This window comes from Haemaphysalis longicornis, unplaced genomic scaffold, assembly GCF_048455015.1.
Source record: "Haemaphysalis longicornis isolate Haplotype H1 unplaced genomic scaffold, Haemaphysalis longicornis Haplotype H1 scaffold_7, whole genome shotgun sequence".
NCBI classification, from domain to species: Eukaryota; Metazoa; Arthropoda; class Arachnida; order Ixodida; family Ixodidae; genus Haemaphysalis; species Haemaphysalis longicornis.
The window spans coordinates 11,711,461-11,738,056 of NW_027526422.1; the positions used below are offsets into that span (position 1 = coordinate 11,711,461).

A 26,596-nucleotide genomic window follows, 5' to 3' on the forward strand; every position below is an offset into this window, starting at 1 on the left:
AATGAGGCTGAACAAAACTCCACGGCGTGAGAAAGTATACGTAGGCGGTATAACCCATGGGTGAGATCGCAGAACAAATGCAAACAATGTTTGAGCAACTACAATCAGAAAGCACGGCCGTGGGGCTAAACATAAATATGAATAAATCTAAACTAATGGGGAATAAGCATACAAAACACATCCTCTTCGGCTTAGGAAACGAAACGCTAGAAGAAGTGAATGAAAATACATAACTACCTCGGACAGATGGTCAGTGCTGACCCCAACAACGAGAGAGAAATCTGGCGCAGAATAGGTATGGGTTGGGGAGCCCTCGGCAATCACTCCCAAATAATGAAAAGTAGGCTACCTCTGTAACCCAAAATAAAAATATAAAACCAGTGCATACTGCCGATGATGACATACGGAGCTGAAACTTGGCGCCTTACTTGGCTCACCAGGCCATGGAACGAATAATGTTAGAAGTAATACTCAGGAACAGGAAACGAGCTACGTGGATCGTAGAAAAAACTAGAGTTGACGATATCATAGTTCAAATAAAGAAATTCCCCCGCATTTCCCCGAGGGGGAGAATGTGAAAGTGCGAATGCACGGTTGTCGGCCCGCTTGCGGCGCTTGCGCTCGGCCCCCGCAGCCCACCGCCTCGCCGCCTTCTCTTCCATCGGGTTTGTAGTATCACGTGTACACCACGCAGTTATCAAGCCGCTATAACGCCGCTGAGTCCCCAACGCACGCCGCTGACGACGTAGTTTGAATGCGTTAAAGATATAAGGCGCGTCACTAACACTGATATCACCGTCGCGTCCGTGGCTTGGTCGGTAGAGCGTCGCGCTGCGGCCGCAAAGTCCTCGGATCGAAACCTGGCGCCGGATGCTGTTTCTTTTTTAATTATAGAGGAGCACTGCGGACGCCGCCGCCGCCGCCGCCGGCGGTGGATGGTTTGGGGTCGCTTATAAAGTGCATTCGCACTTAAAAAAGAAATGGACTTGGGCTGGCCATGTAGTGAAACGAACCGGCAACCGGTGGACAATTAGGGTAACAGAGCGGATACCAAGAGATGGGTATAGAAGAAGGGGAGGGCCAATAACACGGTGGATAGATGAAATACGGAAATTCGGCGGCCAACTGTGGACTCGAGCGGTTGGAGACCAATGGGAGAGGCCTTCGTCCTGCAGTGGGCCAGAGTAGGCTGATTATGATGATAACCCATTGCGTAAATGGCACAACAGAAAACAGGATGACAAAAAAAAACGGTACTGTTTCCCTTCCGTTTAACTCGCACCGTGTCCTGTTCCCTCCACACTCGTCACGTGGTATGGCGAGGTCCATGCTGATTTACTCTTCGGGGTCCCGGTGCACAGTGATCGGTCCGACTGAATTACGCGTCCTAGCGCTTCGATGTGCGCCGGTAACGTACAACAACGTTCCTTCGTATGCCCTGGTCAGAGAACGGTAATATCGGTTAATATAACCGGCTGGTGCGCAAACACAACGCATTCCAACATAGCAGCTGTGTCAGCCTACACTCTTAGGCAAAAAGGACTAAAAGTTCGTCCTTTCGGGGACTAACGGCCTCTGCCACAATCATTAGTCCCTTTGGGGACTAAATGCGAGGGGGACGAACGGTTAGTCCCCCACCCGGATGGTCCGTTCCGATACTCCCCAAGGACGAACTGCGTAGAGTGCAGAAAAAAGAAAAAAACGCCAGCACCGGCAGGGATCGAACCCCTGACGCCCGGAATTATACACAAAGAACCCGACGCGCTATCCGCTAGACCACGCCGCCGGATAGTTCCTGCGACAGATAATATTCAAGTGTACAGGGTGTAGTTCTGTGCTTAACGCAACAGATCCATTGCAACTGGTGCCCGAATTTCTATCTGTGCAAGCGAACGTGACCGCGTTTTGCGCCTTGCGCTTAGCGCTTTGCTAGGTTTAGGGACTATTGCTCAGTTCGATTCGAAGTAAAGCCTCACAACCATAGTTTTTTCGTAAATAACAATCAACTCGTCGTCGCCTAGTTGAGATAGGTAGCTGGGCGATCGGACGACTCATTTGTTTCCGCACAAATTAGCGCAAGCTAAGTGCTTTCTTAGTGTTCGATACATATGTTAAGTGCTCTATGTAACGTATGTGAAAGGTGTCGTCTGTGTGAGTGTCAGAATAAGAAAACATGCCATATTTTCCTGCATCGGCGAAAGCGAATTTGGTGTTGCTTAGCCTGAATTCTTCAAGTTCGCGTCGCTAGACGATTGCGACTGCGAAATGCAAGCGGGTTTTACAGCAGTTGCAGCATTGTCATAGCTTTGGTGCCCAAGGCAATTATGTACCGAGTGTAAAAGATAACTTCGAGACGCTTACCTGTAGCGAGCATTTTTGTTTTGCAGTTGTCATCAGCAACATGCGTTTTTTCTAGTCTGTTAAACATATACATATTCATTACGCTCAGGAATCCACTTTTGCTGCTGTCACTAATTTTTGAGTTACTGTTAAGGCGCTTGAAAGCTTTCATTGGCCGTTATTATCTCGCACGAATCGAATGCAACACAGAGTATCAACATAAGCTCGCCGAGAAGCGTATGACAATCGCGCTTCGCCGCTCCTTGCCATTACCCGCCGCTCTACTAACCCTAGGCGATTTTCTTATAACTAACATCAATATTTTCTCCCGTGGCACCATCTAAGGCACCCAGTGACTGTAATGCCTTGTGTTTTGGAAATATAAAACTGTTCGACATATGCGCGAAAGGGCAACGACGACGCCATTAGGGGATTAACGACGCAGCAAAGTGACTAACTGCATGCGTTTCGTCTTCCCGTTACTCCTTATAGATCGGCGGGGACGAACAGTTAGTCCGAATTTATGCACACGGCACGTACTCTGCCGCAGATACTCCCTTTGAAGATGAACGGTCGCCCGCGAAGACTAACGGCTGTATTTTAGTCCCTATTTTAGTCCTTTTTGCCTAAGAGTGTACGTAAGGTAAGGAGTCGCCTTCGGTTGCGCGGCTCTGCGCGGCGCGTGCCTTCTGAGACGACAGCGCTTTTACATTCAACCTCCTCCTCCTGGTGTAGTGCTCCGGCCGCCAGCGGACATACTACTCCGCAATACTCCGCCACAATTCCGTGCTGGGGCAGTGACCAAAACGCAGCTTTTTCAAGTGCAACGAGTTCCCAAGAGTGAGCTTGTCGAGGAGGCAACTTTGTGCGGAAAAACAGGGGTGCAAAGTTGCGCCACGATTCTCGCACGAGAGACAGCGGGAACGCAGCCGCACACACACAGACCCGGCGTGCGCCTTCAGCCGGAACTTATTTCCAGCCGCGCGTCGAATGGCCCGGCGGGCAGACACAGCGCCCGGGGTGATCGAGAAGCGGCGGTCACGGGGGGGCACCCGATGCCCCTCAGCGCGGCTCAAGAAAATGCGCGCTCGCGCGCTTTTTGCCAAGCCGCTGCCGAGCGCGCTAATGAGCGCTAATGGGCCCCGCCACGCCGGCCCACTTTGTCACCGTGCCAGTCGCACATCCTCGGCTGCGCAGACTCCGGGAGAGGAGAGACCGACCGACTGGCTGGCTTCTCGGGTTCAGACAGTCGAGCGCTGAGTCACCGCGACGATATACCTGTTCGTGTAGGCCCCGCCTTTCGACAGCAGGCGTTGCCGGGCCTTTGCGCAAGACTCGATCCACCCCCCGGCATCGCGACGTTTATATCACGCGCCCTTCTCCACCCAGGTCCGCACGACACAAAAACGCGCCCGCCGACAGGTGAGAGCAACTCGCGTATGCCAGCCAGCGAGCAACTCCGGCCGAGGGAAGTGCCATTCTCCTGGACCTCCGCTGCTGACTTGTTTCGCTTCCCTGCACTCCTTTCGTTGCCGGTTCTTCGTTGCGCAACAGCACGATTACGCGAGAATACCAGCGTTCGCCATCTTATTCGCGAGTTTCGGCTGAGAACTGCAGGTCACGCACGCGTAAAAAAAAAATAAGAAGAAAGAGCTGGTGGCAAGCAGCATACTGTACATGCCGAGCTATGGAGGCGGTTAATGCGATCCCGCCCGTATGCACTGACGTGAATTGGCGTCTTACGACACACGTACCGCATGCGATGAAGTGCGGAATACAGAGCGAGTAGATAGGAACTCGATAGAAGGTAATGTGTAGGAATAGTACGAGTAGGAGTATCGGCACTCTTTTCTGTCATTGTTGTATGCCGCCGACAGCGGCCATTGGTCGAACCGCGTCACGTGACATTTGTTTACCGCGGGAAGACCCATGGGCGCTGACATTTTGGTGCCTCTGTGTTGCCGCGCGCGCGCTCTTCGATAATTCGTGATTTTCGGAGCGCAGTGCGGCTGTATGTGAGTTTTCAAGGCCCCAGACAGGGTAGCGATGCCGTGCTGGGCTGTTTCAACCAGCGGGAAGGTGGAAAACGCCTGCATCGTTTCCCGCTGGGAAAGAAGGACCGTGGCCTAGTGTAACCTTAAAAAGCGTAGCTTATTTCGTGGCTCTAGGTACGAGATAAGAAATCCATGAGCCATTCCACTCTCAATGTGGATGATTAACGAAGACGCAGTCCGGACTTGACGCCGCTTCCCATTGCGACGACAGAAGGGAAAAAAGATTCAAAATGAAGAACGGCCACTTGCTTTGACGAAAGGGCCTCCCACCCGAGCAGCCGGAGGAGACTAGGCACGCGAGTGCTTGGAACGCCAACAAAGAGACGAGCAGAGCCGAGGCAACGCAGACAGTGATCAGATGTATAAGCTTGAGGTACAAATCACGTTTCGAACGGTGTGCGGCCTTGATGGTCGCACCGGGACGTTCGCTTTCCAACGCACCGCAATATGGAACGCTTCGCTCTTCAAAGACACGTACAGCCTCGGGAGTTTCTGTTAGTGCACATGAAAAATGCCCAAAACCGTAGCCATATAGCGCTCCGCTTTAAAATTAACGAGCCAAAGATAGGAAGACTTGCAACAAATAATGGTTTCGTTTTTTTTTTTTTTTTTTCGGTCTCCATCACGCTTTTTTTCCCACGAGGGATCCGAGGCGATTCATTCTGCACGAAAGTGCGACGCCCCGTGGCGACGGAGAAACGTTATCTACACGCCGATGTTTGTGTCGTTTACTTCAACTAACTGCCGTTTTAAGTTGGCCAGGGGCTATCAAGCTACTTTCGCGCCAACGTTTAGAAAAGTTGACAATAAAACTAACCACTGCAGAAGGGCCCTCGATTCCCAGAGCTCGTAACACATTCATGCCCACGCGAAGGGTTTCGCAATGGCCCCAACACGGGAGCTCAGAAAGATGCGACCAGGTTTCTGGGCCAACCGCCACAATGGATATCGAACACACCGAAACGATCGAACGCGAATCCAAAGATTATCCGTTCTGGCGGCTCAGTGGCTAAGGCGTTTCACTAGTGACTCTGAGATCAAATGTTGGATCCCCGGCCGCGGCGCCCAGGTGTTCTTTTGATGGAGGTGAAAAACAAAAACTGGCATGCACACAAAACTTCCCAAATAGTTCTTCCCTAATATTTTTTTTTCTGAAGAAAGGAATCGCGGTTTTCGGAGTAATAAAAGCGGAAAACGCTGAGGGGTGCCATCATTCTGTTTAATGAAGGCAGTCGATATTTCCCTGTGAAAGCCTAGAGGAGAAGTGCGAACTTTGTTAAACAGAAGCTTTCTTGGCCTCACAGATGGCGGTGCCGTAAGCAAACCGCACTGCAGGAAGCCAAGCCAGCTTTGCACAAAGGGAGGCCCATGATGATGATGATGATGATGATGATGATGACACAATAAAGAAACAATTCCCGTGGTCGCAATCGAACCTGGATCTTTAGCGTTATGAAGCCGACGTCTATCCGATTGTGCCAATCGGACACGCTCAAAGAAGTTTGGGTTTCGTAAGCGTCTACTGATACTTTAAAGGGGCCATGCAGACAAAACACAAGTTCGATTCATTCGGAGGATTGCCTCGTTAGAATCATGCTGACACCACTTTCAACACAAACTTCGCTCAAATAAGCTGTATAATTAGGAAATAAGGGAGTGGCCACGTGACTCACTAGTTTATTTCGCGTACTAGAGCATATGACGTCATACGCATAGTCGCGTGATTGGCTGAGGCCGGCATTAGCTGTGCGCGATTAGCTGCACAGCAGTGCGGCGCTTTGTGGTTGTCTCAGGCGACAGTGGCCGATTAGCGCAAGTGACATTGCCTTACGTGACCCTATTTGTCGAACATACACCATGTTTCACGAAATAATTAGCCTACTACCTACCGTACCAAAAACAAGCCATGTGCAAGCACGGTCAAAAACAAAGCAAAAGCGAATAGCGGTGCGGAGCAGTACGGTGGCGCTATCTGGGAGGGCTGACGGTAAACAAGGCTCCGCAGCCCGCTGAAGACTGACCAGCGCACTGGAAGTTACCCGTCCATGTGACGTCATCGCAAACGTCACAAAATACACGATTCACTGAGAGAATCATAATTATGGCTTAAATTGAATCATTTCTCAGCCAATAAAGCATCACTTGTTGCCGGAAAAGCTATGGGGGAACTATAAAACACCAGATCTTTCGAATAAAACAAGCTTACTTCTAAATAAATCCAACCCAACCAAATAAATCGCAACCGCCCACTTAATTTCGTGCAGAGAAAACTTCGCGTTTCCCCTATCTTTTTCGTTAGATGAAAAGGGCTTCGAATTTTGAGCAAAACAGTGTAGTGGTTGGAGTCGTTTGGAGTACCTAGTCCAGGTAGCCCTGGGAACTGGCCACTGTCGGGCTCCAGCTGGCAGCGAGTCAGTGTCCCAAAGTTGGGAGGGCTGTTTGCGCATTTCCGAGTTATGTGGTGCAAGGAGGCTGCCCAGGGGTGGTGATATTACCGTAAGGGGGGTACGGTGTGAGATACGGTAATTATGTAGGACGCCGAAGCAGTGAGGGGGATAGGGTGTAGAGCCTGGTCCAGGTCGATGTCCTCAGGCAGTATCCTCGGGCACAGCGCGGGGGAAACGACGTGGGCTGCCTCACTCCTGACCAAGAACTCGTGGCCAGGAGCAGGACCGTACCCAGAAATTTTTTTCGGGGGGTGTTATGAATTTTGGGAAGGGGGTAATTTGGCTGAAAGCAACAGTAAGTATTGTTTACGTGCTGCCTGGAAAAGATTTCGGGAGGGGTTCGAACCCCCAAACCCCCCCTCTGGGTACGGCCCTGGCCAGGAGTCCAGACGATGTGAATCTCTGGGAGCGGGTGAATAGTCAATAAGATGGAAGTACAGGTTCAAACATTTGGCCTTGAAGGAGTTGACAGGAGGCGGTTTGGAAGTTGGCGACAAGTGTGAGGTATTCCGTGCCTCCAGCTGCTCATATGATTGCAGCTGCCTCTTCAACAGTGGTGACATGCCGAGGTTGGTAGAGTGCGGGAGGTGAGGATGACCCATATGTGATCCTCTCCTATATGGGGGATCATAATTGGGGATGCCCCATTGTGCTTTGGCATTCCCATATGGTGTGGTATACAATGGGCATGCATCTGCATATCGAGTCGGGAAAATTTTGCTGAGAATGTTTGGAAACGTGCCTGTCCGCAGCTGTCTCTAGTCGGTGGCTTGTACCCTCGTCAGGGATTCGTGTGGCGGAGGGTATTTTTGCCTGGTGCCAGTGTGGCCGAACATTCCGGTGAGACTGGCGTGGGTTCATCGAGGTCGGAATCGTCCGGCGCTCGGTTTGTAGTATATGATTCAGCTACCCTGACCGCCTCTATGTTCCCCCTCTATTCCCGAGTGCGCCGGAGCCAACAGGATCATGTGCTGGATCTTAGATGGGTGCTCAAGGTGCTGGGGTACGCCTCCTTTATCCTGGAGAAGCACACGGAGTGCGTGATGGCTGACTCGTCCATCCAAAAAGTGTCTACAGGCCTCTTGCGAGTCGGAAGGTGACCGGCCCGACCGGAAGCCTTCCACCGCTGCCACAGCGACAGCTGGCCCTTCGGCTTCTGCCACGGTACAATGACGTCGCGAGCAACAGGTGATCATATGGAAGTCTGAGTATGGCTACAGCCGCCTTGCGTCCTTTCATTCGTTTTTGTGTGGCTGCGTCCACGCTCACTGGTGTTCTTGGAGGAGAACGTGCGGCGTATGAAGTCCGCTCTTGTTTGGCGTTGGGTTTAGGTTGGGGTCCATGTTTTTAGGTATGCGGGCACGTAGAACTTCCGGGGGATGTCGTCAAGAATGCCTGTTGTATTGGACATTTGTTCTGTGTAACCCATATGGCGCAGGAGCGTCCTACCCGTCGGGATCTGCATCAGCCTCTCGGTCTGGGCCTTGAGTTGGGCTTCTGTATGTTCTTGAAATGTGTTATGGACTCCTAAGGCCACTAGATTTTTTTTGTTGACGTGCATGTCAGTAGCCTTAGCGCCGTCTTGTACGCTTTTTTTATGCCGGGAAAGTCGGCTCCCTCTTTCTCGTTTACAGCTGGGCAGTAAATGCTTTAGTTTAGTATGCTGATGATGACAATTAAAGGCTCAATGGCGGCCAGCGAAGGGCAAAGATCACCATTAGTTTAGATACAGTAACGTTGCGGGAGGATTTTGATGAACATATGGTCTACGGGGGAAGTGATTTTGTGAACCTCGGTTGCGTGGGTTGGTTGTTGGATGGTTGGTGCCAAGAGAATGGTTGTGAACGCCTAAAATGGCGACGGTTTGTTTGGGCTTACTGGTGATTCGCGAGACATACGGCGCGGAACAGCGGACGACGACTTCACGAGCGCTATAGGACTCCGATTATGCTCGCAAAGTCGTCGAATGTGTGGAATGCGAAAATGAACCGTCCGAATGAGCAAACCTGCAATAGAGGTAGCGATCGAGCAAACAAGCAAGCCGGCACTTCTAGAGCAGTTCCCACGGGTTTTACAATCCCTGCTCAATGCCCCGAATTGATATGAAACGTGGTCGTATACGCGTCTGGGGCCGTTTTTTGCTCCTGGACACTGCCATTGCGTTCAACACCGCCATTGCGTTCAGAAACCGATTTACATGTATAAATTCACCATTCTATCGCGCGGGCACGACCACTTGATCGAAGGCCCTCCTTTAAAGGGACCGTAAGAAAAAATACAATTTTGGCTCATTTAAAAGATTCCTTCGTTGGAATAACTCTGGCATCCCTTTTAACGCAAATTTCACTCAAATAAGCTGTATAATGAGCAAAACAGAGAATAGGCATGTGACGCCCTGGCTACTTTTCCGCACTGAACTCATGACGTATTATGGGCAGCTCGTTGCGATTGGCTGAGACCGGCAAAATGCAACGCAAATCAAACAGGGATTATAAGCTTGCAGAACGAGCTGTTTGCGCTTAAATTTAGTGCACATTCTTTTTATAGCCGTAATAATGGTGCGGTAAACAGAACTTACGCACGAACACGTAAATATAGAAGCGCACCAGTGCGTACGGCGCACACTATGCCGGCCAAAGCTGAACAGCCGTCGGGCGTGCTGGGCTCGGTCTGGCACGACACTCTAGCCAAACATCGCCACTTGCGCGACACCGCTTGTCGAGCCCACCCAATCTTTCACGGACAAATACTATCAACTGTAACAGTACAAATATGGTCAAAAACAGAGCAAGTTCTGGCAGCGGCCCTTGAGCGGCAGTCGTTACGCCATCTTAACAAGGCAAGAAAATACACCTTCCGCGCTTGCAGCAGCCGCAGTGAACATACTGACGTTCGTTTTAGGCACATTCCCTGAATTCGTCATCGCTGGCGCCACAAAACAAACGATTTAGCAGGAGAATTAAAATTTTGGCTTAAATTTTATAATTGCTCAGTGAATAAAGCCTCGTTTCCTGCCGGACAAGCGTTGGGGGTTCCATTGAACACCGAAATCTCTCGAATAAATCTTGTATTTGAACACGAAATCTCTCGAATAAATCTTGTATTTTGTTTTCACAGCCCCTTTAAGTGGTCGTGGCGTGGGCGTGTGCCATGTTTGGAATAGTGTCGCGTGACAGACAGAAGCGGGATCGTCACACCACACCAAATCCTCTGCTCAATTAGAGAGATTGCTGCATCCTTTGACCTTCCAGGGTTGGCCAGTGTGCGTGATTTATGCCCGCCACAATTTGTGCTACCCATCTTATTCTGTGCTCTTTTTTTTTTTTTTTTTTGAGTTGAGAACTGTCGAATGGTTTCTCATGGCAGGTTCCAGCTCCTGCCTTAAGCTGTTGTTCAATCCCAGGAATTGAAAAGCGCGCTTTATTTCTGGCATTACGTACCGCTAAATCCATTCACGCACACAAGAGCGACAAGTAAAGTACTTTTCTAAACGCTTATGAAGCCCTCAGCCCACGTTTTAATGAATCGTTACTTTTACATGCGAAGCACATCACAAACCTCGCCAGATTTTATGCTTCAACATTTTTTTTTGCGCCGCCTTTTCGACGACGCCACTTTTTTTTTTGCAGCTGTTTTCACCGCCCCTTGCACAATCATTGCTGTCATAACAAGCAGCGTGGAGACGAAGTATATGACGGAAAGACCTTTTCAAACGACCGAAACTGGTGGCACGGCTCGTACATGTCAACAATGCTCAGCGTGAAGCAAATCCTGGGCATACGCGAGACAGAGTATAAATACATACGCGAACATTACAGCGCTTTTTTATTAGACGAGTACATTACACCGTTATTATGCAACTAAAGTTTTAAAGCTCCAATTAAAAACAGCACCAAAGAGGGCCGAGTAAAAGCAGACCAAATACTAAAGATGAGACTGCTTCGCGCCGGGGCTAGCGGCGTGAAACACAAGAACAAAACTAATGACGCTGGCTCGTGCTTTCAGCTTAAGCGGCGCCAATACGTAGGTTCGGGTCGTTCAAACCACAGATTCAATTACGGTCTTTGAGAACGAAACTTCCGCGTGCTGCACTTGCCCTCATGTTCTGTGTCTGTGACGCGACCTGGTCTAGCACGCTGCTGCTAGTAGTCAACTCGCCGCTCGGTTGTTTGGGTCATTGCGGCCGATCTTTTTCTACTTTCCATTGCATCCTTATTCGCTTGGACCTAGCAGAAAATGTACATTTTGTACATATTTTTGACGCATGTTGCTCTATGCACAATGTCAACATTTTTCTTTGGCCCATTTTCCCTCCGTCTGCCCACCCCTTCTTACGGCGCTTCTCTCAAATCACCTAATGTTTTTCGTCCGAGGATGGGCAATTATAAACGCCAGTATCCCAAGACGAAGGCTGCTTGCATGTCAAATGATGATGCATACATACGGTGGCGGCCGTCAAAAAGCTTAAAGGAGCCATGAAGAGAAAACACAAGTTTGGTTCATTCAAAAGATTGTCTCGTTAGAATCATACTGACGCCACTTTTAACGTAAACTTCGCTCAAATAAGCTACATAATTAGGAAAAACGGGAATGGTCATGCGACCCACCAGCTCATTTCCCGCAACAGAACCTGTGATGTCACATGAGCTAAGCTCTGCGATTGGCGGAGGCTGGCAGAAGCAGACGCAAATTAGGTAGAGCTTACAAACTAGACGAACGAGCGATTTGCGCTTAAATTTAGGGCACATTCTTTACAAAGCAATAAGAATGATGGGACAAACAGTGGAAGTTACGAAAGCACATGTAAACACAGAAGTACTGATGCATTCGTACTGCGCACAGCATGCTTTGGTTTAGCTGCACAGCACTACGGGGCTTGGGGTTGTCTCAGACGACACTGGCCGATTGACACAAGCAACGGTGTCTTACGGGACCCCATTTGTCGAGCGAGCACTGTTTCAGGGAACGAATATTTTCTCCCAGAACAAAAACAAGCCAGGTTTAAATGCGGGCAAAAACAAACCAAACGCTTGCCACGGTATGGTGGCGCCATCTAGGTTACGGAACGTAAAGAAACGCGGGAACAAACCAACAACGCTGTACAGGGTGGAGACAACCTTTGAACGGTCCCGTGTCGCCGCAATTGGGCCAACGGGCTCAACGCGTTATTCTTTTCGTTTCCCACGAGACCTAGCAACGCGAAACAGACAATATGATTCAAACTTCTTCAGTAAACCGCGTTGCGGCGATAATTTTAGCGCGGTTTTGACACAATGACTTGCTTCGGCGGCGAGCGAGCAACCGAACATGGCGGCGCCAGCGTTACGTGTCTCTACCCTGTACGGCGGAAGCGTGAATGAAGGTACTCTAGGCTGCAGAGCGGTCGGTTCCTGTGATGTCACTTGGGACCACGAAAACGCACGATTGAGCGGGAAAATCAAAATTTTAACCTGAATTGTTTAATTTCTCAGTGAATAAAGCACCGTTTGTATCCGGACAAGCGCTGGGGGCACTATAAAACACGAAATCTTTCGAATAAAACCAACTTGCATTTTCTCTTCATGGCTCCTTTAAGGATGCCAGATAACCATCAGGTACGGACAGCCCCTTTGGGCGAGAGGACAACATTCTTGAGCACTGCGGTCCTCACCCCTTTTGAAGGCAAATTCCCGATGTAAAGTGCGCAACCCCCTTGTCTATAACACTGAGTTCAACTTCAACTAGTTACCTCTCAAAAACTGCGGACTCAAACTTTTCACCAAAAATATGTTGAGGTCAAAATATATGATTAAGACTTCAGAATGACACAATAGTTTTCTTCAAATGCTTTTCGGCTACAAGGTGCGGCTACATGTTACGAGAGGCCCCACAACACGCCACATTTCCTACTTCTTGCGCCTTGTAGGTGCTGAATTCCAGACAAAATACTGTAGGTCGAAAGGAAAGGCACATAGAGGGGTCCCGGCAGATGAGTTGGAGTAAAATGACTTTTTTATTAGACGACATGAGGGGCACCAGCACTGTGGCACGCCACACATACACGTGCACATACACACACACACACACATCACAACTTTACTCGAAATAAAAGGGGCGGTGCCTGGCACCGGACACAACACAGGCTTACACACAAGACTGCAATCACACCTTCAGGGGTGCAGTGACATTCAAACATCAGACACGTCTCGGGACAAAATTTTTTCCCCATATACCCACGGCACTGTGATCACCTCAAACTATTGTTCCCAATAAATCGTTAAAAAATGACGAGTCACGCCAGAGTTTACACGGCTGTAGACGAATGCATGTAGTTATGCACACTCGCGACAATCACTTGCCTGTGAGGCAGTGTCATGCTTTAGCTGTCTGAGTTAAAGCCAAGCCATCAAGAGCGTGCCTATTTTGCCAAAAGGTCAAACTGATGCGCAGTCTAGCCTAATGAATGGCGTAATGTCCTTTTTCAACACGATAAAAGAACTGTGAAATCGTGGCCCCTCCCTATTCTCAGCCAACGCTGCAAATTTCTCGCTCACTGAACACTAAGCTGCTCGATGCCATTTGTCACCGTAGAATGACAGACACTAAATATAGAATGCTCATTATGAGATGGTGACAGGGATGCGCCAGATGCCTTAAATCTGAAAAGGGGCTTGTACTGTGGACATCCAGGCAAAGAACGCAGTGACCGCAATGTCTGGCTGTGGTTCCAAGCACTCTGGGCGTGTTCCTGGTCATAGCGCTTACCAGGACAAGCCAAACGTGGTGCAAACAGGCTGGGGTCAGTGCAAAACACTCGGTGTGAGAAACTCGGGCACAATCTATAGCAAGGGGCTAAATTTAAGTCCGGTACAACACAAGGTGGTGATGGCACGTCCGGCATACCAGTGCTCTAAAGCAGTGGCTGCGTAGGACTGGAGCAACCTTATTCATTCTTCTTGAACAGAACACATTCTCTGCCCATTATCAACACACGACAGCAAAAAAATAGTCCAAGTGCTTCGTGGACAGCCCACTTAAAGAGAATACTGTGCCAACACTACGTCAGGTTTGGCCGCGCCCACCTTCTGCCCCACGGGAAGTTGCGTGGAGACTTTATCACAGGTGAAAAGAGACCAGAAGGAATTTGGGGAAAGGGTGTGTGGCGTGTGCAATATTGCAGTCACCGTGACTTTCACCCGTCCAAATCGCCTGGAGTAGTGATGTACTTCGGGTTAACAAAACGATGTTGGGTTTAGTTCACGACTCGGCATTTTACGTTATCAAAGGAGTCCATACGTTTGTTTTTCATACAATAACAGATCCGCATCACAAGGGAAAAATATTTGTTCTTTTTTGAACTTGCCACGTAATTCCCCAGGGGTCAGAGCATATTTCGTCATCTTGCTGCTGAAGCCGTCATTGCTGGGATCCGAAATGCCATCTCAAACTAGAGCTGCCTCGCTCATACGACGGTAGGTGATGGAACGTAGCAGTCTTCTAAGACTGGTGGCCCCTCACAGCCTGTGTCCTATAAGCCACTGAGTAGCGACGTCGCAAACCACAATCTAAACTCCTTGATCGAATGTGCCACGTCGATGCATGCCTTGCATAAAGCAACAAGCTCTTCTAGCAACACTGTAAGCTGTCGCCATTTAGCTGCCCTCGACATGGCTTGCGCAAGTTGCATTGCCAACAATGCGCTTAAACATATTGTTTTCATATTCCGGACCAGCCACGTCAGCCGTCACGCAATGACACCACAGTTTTCTAATGCTTCCGGTCGGAGCATCCACACTGTTGTTTAGTGCGCACACATGCACAGTGCACAAAAATTTGCATTTTGCTGCCATAAAGTAGACTCAAGTTGAAATGAGCACATCTGATCCCAAAAGCACAACTGTTTATGCACAGCACTGACAAAAGACTGCAACACTGAGCACACAGCTCATTAGCTACGAAGTGAATGGTGGTTCATGCCATAAAACAATTTCTTTATCTCATTCCCATCAGTTAAGTTCCGCATGCATTCTTATCTGGTTGCAAGTTTAGTGCAAAAATGGGAGCGGTGAGTGAATCCAGACTGCCGCCTTGAAAAGTACTGCCAGAACAATCACGCGCCCGTGCCATGGAAGGAGGGCAGGATGCCCTTCCTACCGAGGTGGGCCACTTGCTGGCACCAGCGCCCACGCACTTCGTAGACCAGTCATGGCCACTGTCTCGGGCACGAACTTCACGCGGCACAGTTTGTGGCCTCATGGCTGGTAGAATGGTGATGAGGACAGAGGGCAAGGCTCCGAGGCCTTGTCGCTCTGAAGGGGCCCAAGGGCACCGCCCGGGGCAGGGCGTCAGACGTGTGGGGGCGGCGGCATGGAAGCGAAGTTCCTGATCTGGTGCAGCGAGATGAGCTGGCTGGCAGCATTCTTGGGCTCGTACTGCTGGGGCTGTGCCGCCAGCGTGGGACTGCAGTAGGCCTGCAGAGCGGCATTCGCACCCTGCTGCTGCTGCTGCTGCAGAGGCGGCGGGTGCGGCAACCTCGACTCGCCCTCGGGCCACGTTGGCGGCGGCGGCTGCTGCGGCGTGGTGGTGGTGGGGGCGGGGTGCGGCGCAGCGGAGGAGGACGATGCGTGGGGCGCCTCGGCCGCCGCCGCGGAGTGCCTCTGCATGTGCCTGAGCAGGTACGTCTCCTGGGTGTAGCTCTTGCCGCAGCGGGGGCAGATGTGGGTCTTGAGGTGCTTGGAGTCGCGGTGGCGCGGGATGTGCTCGAGCAGGGCGTCCTCGTGGGCGAAGCACTTGTAGCACGAGTGGCACTTGAAGGGCTTGTCCGCCTGGTGGCAGCGCGAGTGCGACTGGAGGTTGGACAGCTGCGAGAAGGCCTTGCCGCAGCCCGGGTGCCGGCACAGGTAGGGCTTGTCACCCGTGTGCGTGCGCACGTGCTGCTGCAGGTGCGACAGCTGGGTGAACTTGCGGCCGCACAGCTCGCAGCGGTACGGCTTCACGCCCGTGTGGATGCGGGCGTGCTGCGACAGGTAGGACGCGTTGGCAAACGCCTTGCTACACTGCGCGCACCGGTACGGCTTGGACTCCCGCAGGTGCGCCTGCGCGTGCAGCTGCAACTCTGCCTTGGCGCCAAACATCTGCAAAACAGGGCGGAGGAGCAGCAGCCGTCAGCCCCCACACCAAGGCACGCATTGCAGCTGCGCGCTGAGCCCCCCCTGCAGGCACACCGCACCCCCTCCTCCTAGCGACGGGTCGCGGGCGCCGTTAATGAGGCACGCATTAGGAAGGCCCATTGTTGGGCACAAATGCAGAGGCAATATCGATAAACAGAGGTCTTGTTCGCCCTTACCAAGAAAGTAGCCGTTTGCATTGATGTCAAACTTTTGGGTAATGCGCAGGGACAGAACATGAAGCATGGGTAGTGGAGAGCTCCGTATGGATATAAAGTGCAAAAAGTGCTTAACCAACGTGGGCGCACAACATGCACAAAGACATTCGCCTGTTTCGCATCTGCCAAATACTTGCACTGCAGTCCACCCACAAGTGGACTTGAGGTTACCAACCAGCCCTCAGTCAGGCCATACGGAACAATTCCAGTATCACCTGTTTTACCAAAGTCTTTTAGGTTTAACATGTTGTCCCTTTATAAGGGACAAGCACAGCACAACACCGCCTATGCATCTAACTCATACTGACCCGCTGCGCAGAGCTAGATGCGGGTCATCAATGTCTAGAAAAATACGCATCTCACAACTTTGACATCGGACCTGGAAATTTAAGCGCGGTGAGCTTCCGTGCATACACCCTTCCAAAGGTCTGTGCGCAGACAGTGAAAAAAAAAAAAAAAAAAGAAGAGAGAGCAGCCTGAATACTAAGAAGCAGGCGTCTCCCAATTAAGTGCGCAAGTTTTGCAGTGCACTTAGTACACCGCATTGTATCAGCTTTGGTAGACGCACCTCCACATTGCTTCTGCAAAACTCAAGTGCTGTTGCCAAGCGCTCGATGCATCTTTTAACTGCGATGAGACAAAAGACGATGAAGCGGTGTACAAAGCGCTTTATGAAATCATTCTGGTTGTCTTGGTCATGCATCTGCACTTAATAATCTATCTTCATGTCATGCATACACACTATCATGCATGATGCTATTGATAATTGGTGCTCGACTTGGCATACGACCCTCAATATTAATAATGCACAGTGATGTGGTTCTCATGCCACCATATTATGAACCCCTCTTCTTACGCTATTAACAGCTTGCCGTTACTGCCAGTGTCGTCTTTCAAATACCTCGACGTTATCTCGAGAATATGCCTGTCTCTTCTACTATCTTGAGTGCAAACTGAATGAATTGTTATATTAGGCGAAATTTTTCCTTGGCACCTGCTTTTAAGCTGTTAATGATAAATCACTCACCTCAAAACTTAAATATGTGACTTCAGTATGGGATCCATGCAGTAAATCACTAATGAAGGCAATTGAAGCAATTCAGAACCGAGCAGCACGTTTCATCCTTCTCGATTATGGCCATTTCTCAAGCATAACACAAATGAAAACACCTGTCACTCGCACCACTATCGCTGCGCAGGAAAGTATCATGCATGTGTCTTTTTCTTTTTAATCTATAAACTGAACACCACTCTTGAAAATGCCCTCATCTCCCCCCCACTCGTGCTTCATTAAGCGTACATCATTCCTGCGAAGTTGGTATCCCCAAATGCTGCGCTGTAACATATTCGAATAAGTTTATTCCTAAAACCTCATCAGAGTGGAATCGCCTGCCGTGACTCCTAATGCTTATTAACAACTGTGGCGAGTCTAGGAAAAAGATGTCGGTTTACTTCACTTCAATGTAGGTTTTGTGGCCCTATTTTCACCGAAGTTAATTTTAAAGCAAGCTTTCTACATCTACCAGCCAACAGTCCTTTCGTGGTGAGGGGAACAGGAAACTCCCAATGCGGCTGGGGAGGTGCAGGGCGCTTTTCACTCACGGAGCCCAGTGTATATGGCACAGCGATAGGGCGCTATTACCCAGCGTTACCCGTGCTCACCCCAGCAGGCGCGTTGGCGGGACCTTTCAGTCGGCTTTGTTGTCTGCTTTAGTGACGGTGTTGGGCCTGTATTGGTGCAGCTTTGCATCCCTTGACGCTTACTTCGCACGCATTGATTAACCTGTTCCACACCACCTCCTGGGTAATCCGGGCCCGACGGAATGAAGTGGTCGTACGGCAAAGATACGTTAAGGATTGGTTTGCAAGGCAGGAAAACAAAATGTAGAGACCACTCACAGACATCTGGCCGCTAGAGAAACGACACCTTTTGCGCACTGCCTGCCACACGAATGGGACGGCGTTTTCTGAATTGCTGAATACCAATTCGATTGTGTTTTAACAGGTATTACAAAAGACGAATGGAGCAACTGGTTCTGATAAATAGCAATTATAAAAGCTTTGTCAGCTTTCTCGCAATTCTCAGACTTACGAAACTACTTAGTTTAAATCTGTATAAATGGGAATCACTAAGCTCACATTCCAGATTAACCCGCCGCAGTGGCTCACTGGCTAAGGCGTTTCGCTGCTGAGTACGAGGTCGCGGGTTCGATTCCCGGCTGCGGCGGCCGCTTTTTTGATGGTGGCGAAAAGCACAAACGCCCGTGTGTACGAGATTTCGGCGCACGTTAAAAATCCCCAGTCGGTCAAAATTAATCCCGAGCCCTCCACTACGGCGTGCCTCATTGCCTGCGTTGCGTCGGTGCGTTAAACCCTACAATCAATCAATCATATCATTCCGGATTGTTTCGGTGGCTGCACTTGTGTCGCGCAGTGGTGTAGCCTCGAGCTAGTGCATCAGGATGGCTAGGTTCTGCTGTGTCACCCTTCGAAACACACTCCTCTCCGTTTTCTTTCTTCCGGCACATGGCCGGACTACAGCGGCGGCGTCCGCAGCTCAAGCCCAGCCGTGGCCAACGCTGCTGCATTCAGGACGGCGCCCCCGTGAATCCCAGGTAATGGCTGGCAGAATCTCTGGTTTCATTCTTTCTAGAGCCACGTGTGTGAATTCAAGTGATGTCGCAAGTGGAATTGTGGTGGTAGTCCACTGCCTTGCTTTCCAACCACCTTCACAGCGTGGCCTTGGAGCCATTTTTTCTCTCTATATATATTCCACTTCCTTTAATATCCAGTTGCCAATGCTAGTTTTTTGTGCTAGAGCAAATACCTCTATAGATTTGCATTAAAGGGACAGATAACCGATTTTGTGGAGTATACAATCTGTATCAAAAATAAACGAGCATCACTTAAAACATCTTAAACCGGAGCGGTTTTCCTGATAGCACCCCAGAACATTTGAAAGCAGAATTCTACCAGCTTTACGTATGGTACCAAGACGAATTCCGGCAACCATGACATTGAGCCATCTGGCAACATACTTTTAACTGTACGCGAGATGAAAAGAGGTATTTAAAGACTTGTACCCAGCCAAAACCATAATGAAATGCAGTTTTTCCTATTACTTATGCAGTTTCTTAATCGCACATTGAAACCGACGCATCTCTTTGTATACATATGTAGTGTCATGTTTAGACACTACATGGCACCACCTTTCAGCTTGCAGAAAGTTCAGTGCGAAATAAAAATTACTTTCACCAGTTTCTTTATGAAGTCCTTGTGGTTACACCATGACATAAAAAGCTGATTTCCACAAAAATCACTTGTCTGTCCCTTTAAACCTGTGTACATATTTGCATACTGTCATAAATTTATTATTTTAGTGTTTGTGCATATTTTTGAATATATATCCCAAGTTTATAGCATTTTCATCTTCCTGATGTACCCCTCCCTCAATAGCACCCTCCAGGCCATGAGTGTACCCAAAATAAATAAATAAATAAAAGTAACGAGCAAAAAAATGTTATAACATTAGCCCACATATTTATATTTATTGGTTTTGGCGCTAAAAAGGCAGTGGCGGTCCCCTCAATATTCCTGTTTGTCCAATCCAAATGAAACTCCAATTTATGAGTACTTCCATGGATAACCACACAGCAAGGACCAAAGAGTAATCCGCCTCAAAAACTTCGGTGCTTTAGCAATTCCAACTTCCTGGAATGTATACCAGCTTTTACAGGATTGTACCATGAGAAAAGTTAGAGGATTGAGCATTTTTTTCCAAGTATTGAACACGGAAGTTATAATTCCTATTAGTTCATTATTATAAGTGCACCCAATCAGAACTGCTTCTTGTGGATCACCATCCTTTTTCAGTAAGCTTTATAGTTTACTTGCCCCTTTGTGCTTTTCCCCACATTTTTAGAGAGGAAAGACACATCAGAAGCAAACATAACCCTGGCTGCCTGTCTTGTCAGAACCAAAGGGCATACACGCAAGCTTCGTGACAAACTGAATTCGTTTCTTCAACGCTGCCACAGTAGACTATATAAATTCATTCCACCACTTGTTTCCTTTGTCTCATTAACGTACAGTCATATCTGCATCGATGCAGAATTGGCCAGAAAACTACATGACCGTTATCGATAATTCACAATTCTTATCAGTGTCTGCCAACATAGGACTGGCAAAGTAGCTAAACGTTCACCGCTGTATGACCAGGAAAGGAAGAGTGGTTACCAACCATGGGCGATAATTGGTCAACGCCCACGTAAGCACCCAGCCAATGCTTTCCAATCAGAGTGGCTCCCCATGTTTCAATAGTCCACGTGCCAAAATAAGCCATAGAGATGCAGCCCAAGCAACAGAACTGTTGTCAATACAAGGAGCGGTAATGCTGGAAAGTGCAGCGCTAAAAGTGATTGTTCTCAAAATTTCTCTTATTTCTCTTCCAATGGTATGCGAAAAAAAATGTAATGTACCCATCAGACTTTACGCTTGCTTCATGACAAATATTTCAGCCATTAAAGGCACCATGCCCTATGTCCCAACATGCCCTCCGAGTTAAGCCATATGACGGTTCAAAAGCATGTGAGGTGCACGCCGAGGTGCCAATGCTTGAGGCAGTAAGAACAGCAGTCGAGAAGGATGCGACAGTTCATGTTTTATGTCCACATTCAGTAAAACTCCGACAAAATAATTCTGCCTACTCAACGCCTTCAAAATTGTTTACAGCCAGTCTCTAGAGGGGGGCATCTCCGAGGCATTATTGGGAGGAACCGGGGATATGGGTAAATGGAAAATATTTAAGTCACTTGAGCTTTGCAGTCGCCGTCTTGTTCAGTGTGTTTGGAGATGATCCGCAAGAATTCTGAAGGAACTGTACTCTGAAATCTGCCCTAATGTTGAATATAAATATAAATAAATGGAACATAATGCTAAGCACACATGCAGAAAGCCTCCCTTTCCACTTACGTAATGAAATACCAGAAGAGGTGGATATTTTTGCTTAGTCAGTGCAGATCCATATCGAAAGGAAATAATCAGGCATAGAATTACTACAGGGTTGGCTCTATTTTGCCAGCAGCCTTAAGTAATAAATAGTTGGCAACCTCTGTTAGTAAAAAGACATGCAACCAATGTGTGCACTGGTGATGACTTATGGGGCAGAAACTGCGGCGCTTATTAAACACCTCGAAGCAAAAACATAGGTCAGCCTATTGAGCTACGGAAATAAAAATGACGGCTAAAATGATAGCTAAAATGAAATAAAAATGACGGAAATAAAAAAACAGGCGCCTTGGATTAAGGAGGAAACTGTGCTGGGAGGTATCCTAGCTCAAATTTTTAAGGAGCGTATTACAAGGACACATCCGGCAATGTGGACTACCTAGCGAAGCCCCGCACAGCGGCAAAGAACCTTCAAGGTTGTCTTATGTAGAAATTCCAGGACTTTGAAGGCCTTGAAAACAATCTTTCCAAATTCAAGGGATTTCAAGGTTTTCAAGGACCAAGATGAACCCTGGCAGAGCTTTGAGGAACAGCATAGCCTGGCTTCCTGTGAGCTGTGCCACTCTTAGCTAGTTTACAGCTGCTTCCACCCCTGCACTAAGAGAGTGGCTTTTAAATAGCTTTCATAAAACTTAAAGGGACCCTGCAGCACGATTTGAGCAGTGGAAATACACCTGCACGACATTCAGATTACACTGCCAAGAATACGTGGGCCAAACATTACATGTGCACGTAAAGTGGTTAGCTCGCAAATACCTGTAAAAGTTGCAGGAAAAACCAACCCCGCTCTCTTGAATTTCCCTCATTATGCGCCACTTGAATTACGTCATTACAGCAGTGGCTGTCCTCTTGGCTGTTGCTGGCCAATGTCACAGTTTATTATTCGCACTGCCGGTGACGATCCGCCGCCGTCGTGCACCAGCCTCTTCTATGCCCAAAGCTGTACGTGCAGTTCTGGTCTTTCTTGTGTGTTGAGTGCGCACGGAGTTAGAATGGCACACTCAATACTTCACTTTCACCCAAACCACTCTTCAACAAGCATCCATTGCTTCAAAAATGCACCAGCCTGAGTGCGCGGTTGCAAGGAGGCACCAATGCCTGCTTCGTCCTGCAGCACACCAGAAATAGACTACTCCATGTAGCAGATAGAAAGAAAAAAATCCCAGGCCTGTGTTATATCAAAGGCCACCAAAGAGAGTGCCACAAGCTGCCTCTTTCTTCTGGAGAGAGCGCGCAGCCTTCATTGCTTAGTCAACGTTTGAGTTGTGAGGGAACGATTGCGCAATTTTTAATCTCGCGTAGCTCCGGTAATAGTGAATCGATTTCTATAATTATTGTGGGAGGAGATTTCTGGGACAATAGACATCACACCAAAATGCGTTCCACATAGTCGGAGGTAAGTGCTGCAGGGTCCCTTTAATGACAGTGACAGCTATCTCAGTGTCCACCTAGGGTTGCCACCTTTCTCTGGAAAAAAAAAAGATGTCGTTTTTTTGACATGCAATGCCATTTATTGTAGCGTTTTTCTAGAGAGAAATCAACATAACATTTGTACTGAAAGTGCTGGAGATTTTGGTTATTGCTCTGAATGTGGCTCCCCAAAAATAACCGCACGTCCTGACCGCGGTGGCGGCATTTTCTTGTGTTATTCCTCCCTTAGGTCCCCCTCCATCTCTGGGAGCGCGCTTGCCCGTGTATTTTCTTTGCTCACGTGTCTTTTTACAACTTGTCGACACGTCTTAATTGCTGAATTGACACTTAAAGAACATCAAAAAGGCAATAATCGCAGCACAGTGGCAAAAAAAAAAAGGGGCCTAGGTACTGTGCAAAAAAAAAAAAAAACGGGCGGGCGGGTCCACAAGCGGGCAGGTGGAACCCTATGTCCTACAGGCTCGTGCTCTGTAAAAATCTTTTTTGGCAAAGGCACACCCACAAAAAAAGAAAAACAGGAAGAATTTTAAGACAACTGCCAAGACACATGACAGAGTAGTTTTGCAGACGAAAACCGCACATGCCATAATAAAATGGTGCTTGAAATAACGAATTATTCCTCTAGGTAGAAAAACGCACCAATACATAACTACATGCTAATCATAAAGAGCGCAGCACCAGCAAATCCTTATGAGACAAGAATGAGAATGCTATGAGGAATACATTTCGAGATTTCAACAGCAAATTGCATGATTTATTCCCGGTATTCCCACTCCAAGTATCATGATCCCACATTCATTCAGGCTATTTAGCACCAGAAGTTTATCTTCAAGTGGTACATCAAAGTGTGACGGGGCTAAATATGGCGTTCGCTACAACCAACTAGCCTGGCTCATTGCAGGGACATGAAGCATTCTAAATGTATAATCGCTTATCAAGTCAACATTAAAGCTGCACGACCCACACCTCAAGCTTTCTCCGCAAATTATCGTGCATTTAATCACACAAAACAGTTTAGATGAAAGTGCCCTTGCTTTTGCAGTATGTTTCGAACAGTTGCTTGCGTTATAATTGCAAAATAGGTCAACAAAAATTTCGAAGATTGCAATATCATCGAACTACATCGCAAACAAATGTGATAGCACGGCTATGTTTGTAACAGAGCCACGACAAACACCTACCATGTTTTGTTTTTTCAAGCTTTGGATGTAAACAAAGGCCCTCTGATTCCAGGGTTGTGGCAGAAGATGCCACAATAGAACAGTGACAAATTCTCTTAAGTGTGCCTTTAAATAATTTGCATAGTGAATACGCCTGACACAGGTCATCAAGGTTGGCTGCGAAAAGTCAATTTGTCTCGGAATAAAGTGAAACTGCTTTGCTCTTCTCTGTCTGTGGTGTGCTTTTGGTGCCTCACGTCTGTGCTGCTACTATGTACAGCCATTACGGTCCTTGCCCAATAGCATCAGTACGTGTAGTCACACATTGGACAGCTTGGGCGCCCGTTTGACGTTGATTTTTTCACTGACTCTCGATTCACGAAACATTTATGGCTGGGTAGCTTGTTTATGTCGAAAGTGCAAGGTTGTGGCTCCAGGAGTGAGGACACCGGAAACACAAACTGTGTTCGCTGTTTTTCCTTTTTTTTTGGTAGAAGTATGTCTGAACGAGTTTCACATCCTGTGCACTTGCACGAGTAATGGGCTGCTTTCCTGAGTTATTAGTTTTTATCGTCTGAATGGCCAAGTATACAGCCTCCAGCAGGGCGTAGGCAAGAAATTTTTTTGGTGAGGGTATAGGTTATAGAAAGAAGTGTTTCAAAAAGTAACACAAGCTAGTAAAACTCATTACACACTGCCTGGAAAAAAAAAATGCAGGGTGAGGGAGAGGTTCGAACTCACTCCCCCAACGCTATCCCCGTGTTGCGGCAATAACGTACAATTAGCCAGTAAGCCAGCCTGGGAACTGTATTTTGCACTAGCTATTCCTGAAACGAGAACCTGGAGTGTCGCTGTAAATAATAAAATCCTATCTGAAGAAAGGTTGCAAAAAAGTTTTCGTTATTTTTTAGCATAGATGCGCTCTGATCCCTTGCACTTTTGCTTCACTATCAACTGTCTAAAGTTTGGCATAAAATCTAGTAGTCTAGGCTATGAGGAGCGCCGTAGTGGACGGCGAGGTGTTACTTTGGACCACCTGTGGACCGATAAAGCGCGCCTAAAACTGTACACACGGGCGTGATATCTAGTAGAAACCATGTAATGTTCCACACGCACAACCAACCACAGGTGCCCGACCCAAAATCACGCTTATCCATTCGCAGGAGATCGTTCGTATCAACGCTCTTTTATCTTCTCACTCGCCATCTGTCGACACCCATTTGGCGGGAAATGCACAACACGTTGCCAAAACGACGACGACGACGACGCACGCCACTGCAGCAGCCGCCACAGCGCACCACCGCCACCACTAGCGCCGCGCCGCAGCCACCGTGCGCCTGCGGCAGCACCCACAACACCGAGCAGGCTCGGCAGAAGCCGGCCAGCCGGCCACTGGGAGCGATGAACGGCTTCCCCTCCGCTTTCACTCGGCCCCCTCCTCCGTCACAACAACTAAAATGGCGACCGTGAGGCTCGCTCACCTTCAAGCCGGCCGACTCCGCCGCACCGATGGCCGCACAAATTCTCTCGTCAACCTTCGCATTGCCGCACGTCGCCTCCACCTTGAAGCCGTCGTTCACAGTGTGATTTTCACAAAGTACTCGCAGCGGACGCGGGGACGGTGGTGACAAACGAAAATTTCTTTTCGCGGCAGCACAACGAAGGCCATTTTTTTTTTCGACGCGTCCACCGCCCTCCTTCCTCCGCTGGAACAAAGAGGGCTAGCTTGAAAAAAATTCTGCCAGCGCCCCCACGCTCTGGTAACGAGGGTACATTATAAAACTCTCGAACCGCGCGCGCTCTAGAGCAGACGACGCGCGCGAGCAGACGACAGACTTCGCGTTCGGTCGCCGGCAAAGAAAAAAATATGCTCCCGATCGGCCACCAAGATGGTAAATGTTGCAAACAGTATCGAATAATATACTCCACGTAAGAATAGACTATGAAATTACGGCGTCACTTTTCCAATAAATCGCGAAATCACAAATTAAAATATTGCAAGTGCCTTCGGTAAATCGAACGTTAATTGAGACTTTATAAAAATCATTCAAGCTATTAGTTTATTCAGAAAGGATAAAAGAGTGCCTTTGGAACTGTTAGCCGCATTTATTTTACGAATACATAAAGCTTCACTGCTCAATACAATAAATTAAGATAACTGGGAGTGAAACACGGAAGCAGCTGTGTTGAAATTATATAAAAAGAAGCCTTTAAAAGCTATGTATAGCAAATAGCATAACGAGCAGAAACAGGTTGTGTTATTAAAAAAAAAAGACTAATTTTAAAATCGTGAAGGTAGCATTAACATAAGAGTAGAGGAGTCAAATTAACGAAGCACTTATTTGCTTTTTAAATACTTGTTATAGTACATACTACAGCTCTGCACCTTCTTCTGCCTACAAAATTTTTTGTCGTAACACAACATATGCAGTCCCACTCATGTACAATTAAACACAAAAGAAAGGCTGCCACGGACATATGGACAGATAGAAGTCGAAATGAAAAAGATTCCGTTCATATTAAATGTGGGTATAGACACCTCGTGACCTGCAGAAGCACAGATAACGAATCAAAAGAAAGGATCAGAAATATGAGCGTTGGTAAAAATATGCAAGAACGGGGGGAAGTTCATCTTGCTGGCTAGCTTGTTTACGTTTAAAGACAGAAGTCGTGGCTATACACAGGAAACACGAGCATTGTATTTTATTTCTTTTTTGGCACCCAGCGGTACAGTTTACGCTGACTCCTTTGTTAAAAAAGGTGGGCATGTGAGACCGGGCCACTGTCATGCAG

At 48.2% G+C, this 26,596-nt stretch overlaps 2 protein-coding genes across 4 annotated transcripts in view; both read right to left on the reverse strand.

Moving 5' to 3' along the window:
• The window catches only part of Dati (zinc finger protein datilografo), a 136,386-nt gene that overhangs the window by 41,695 nt on the left and 68,095 nt on the right, over window positions 1-26,596 (reverse strand). The gene's annotated exons all lie outside the window — the stretch shown is intronic.
• On the reverse strand, window positions 12,815-25,559 carry LOC144144516 (zinc finger protein rotund-like). Its single transcript, XM_077675998.1, has 2 exons — window positions 25,285-25,559; window positions 12,815-15,954 (listed from the first exon to the last, which is right to left on the reverse strand). Exon 2 carries the CDS (start codon window positions 15,952-15,954, stop codon window positions 15,166-15,168), a length of 789 nt encoding a protein of 262 aa, XP_077532124.1. The 5' UTR covers window positions 25,285-25,559; the 3' UTR covers window positions 12,815-15,165.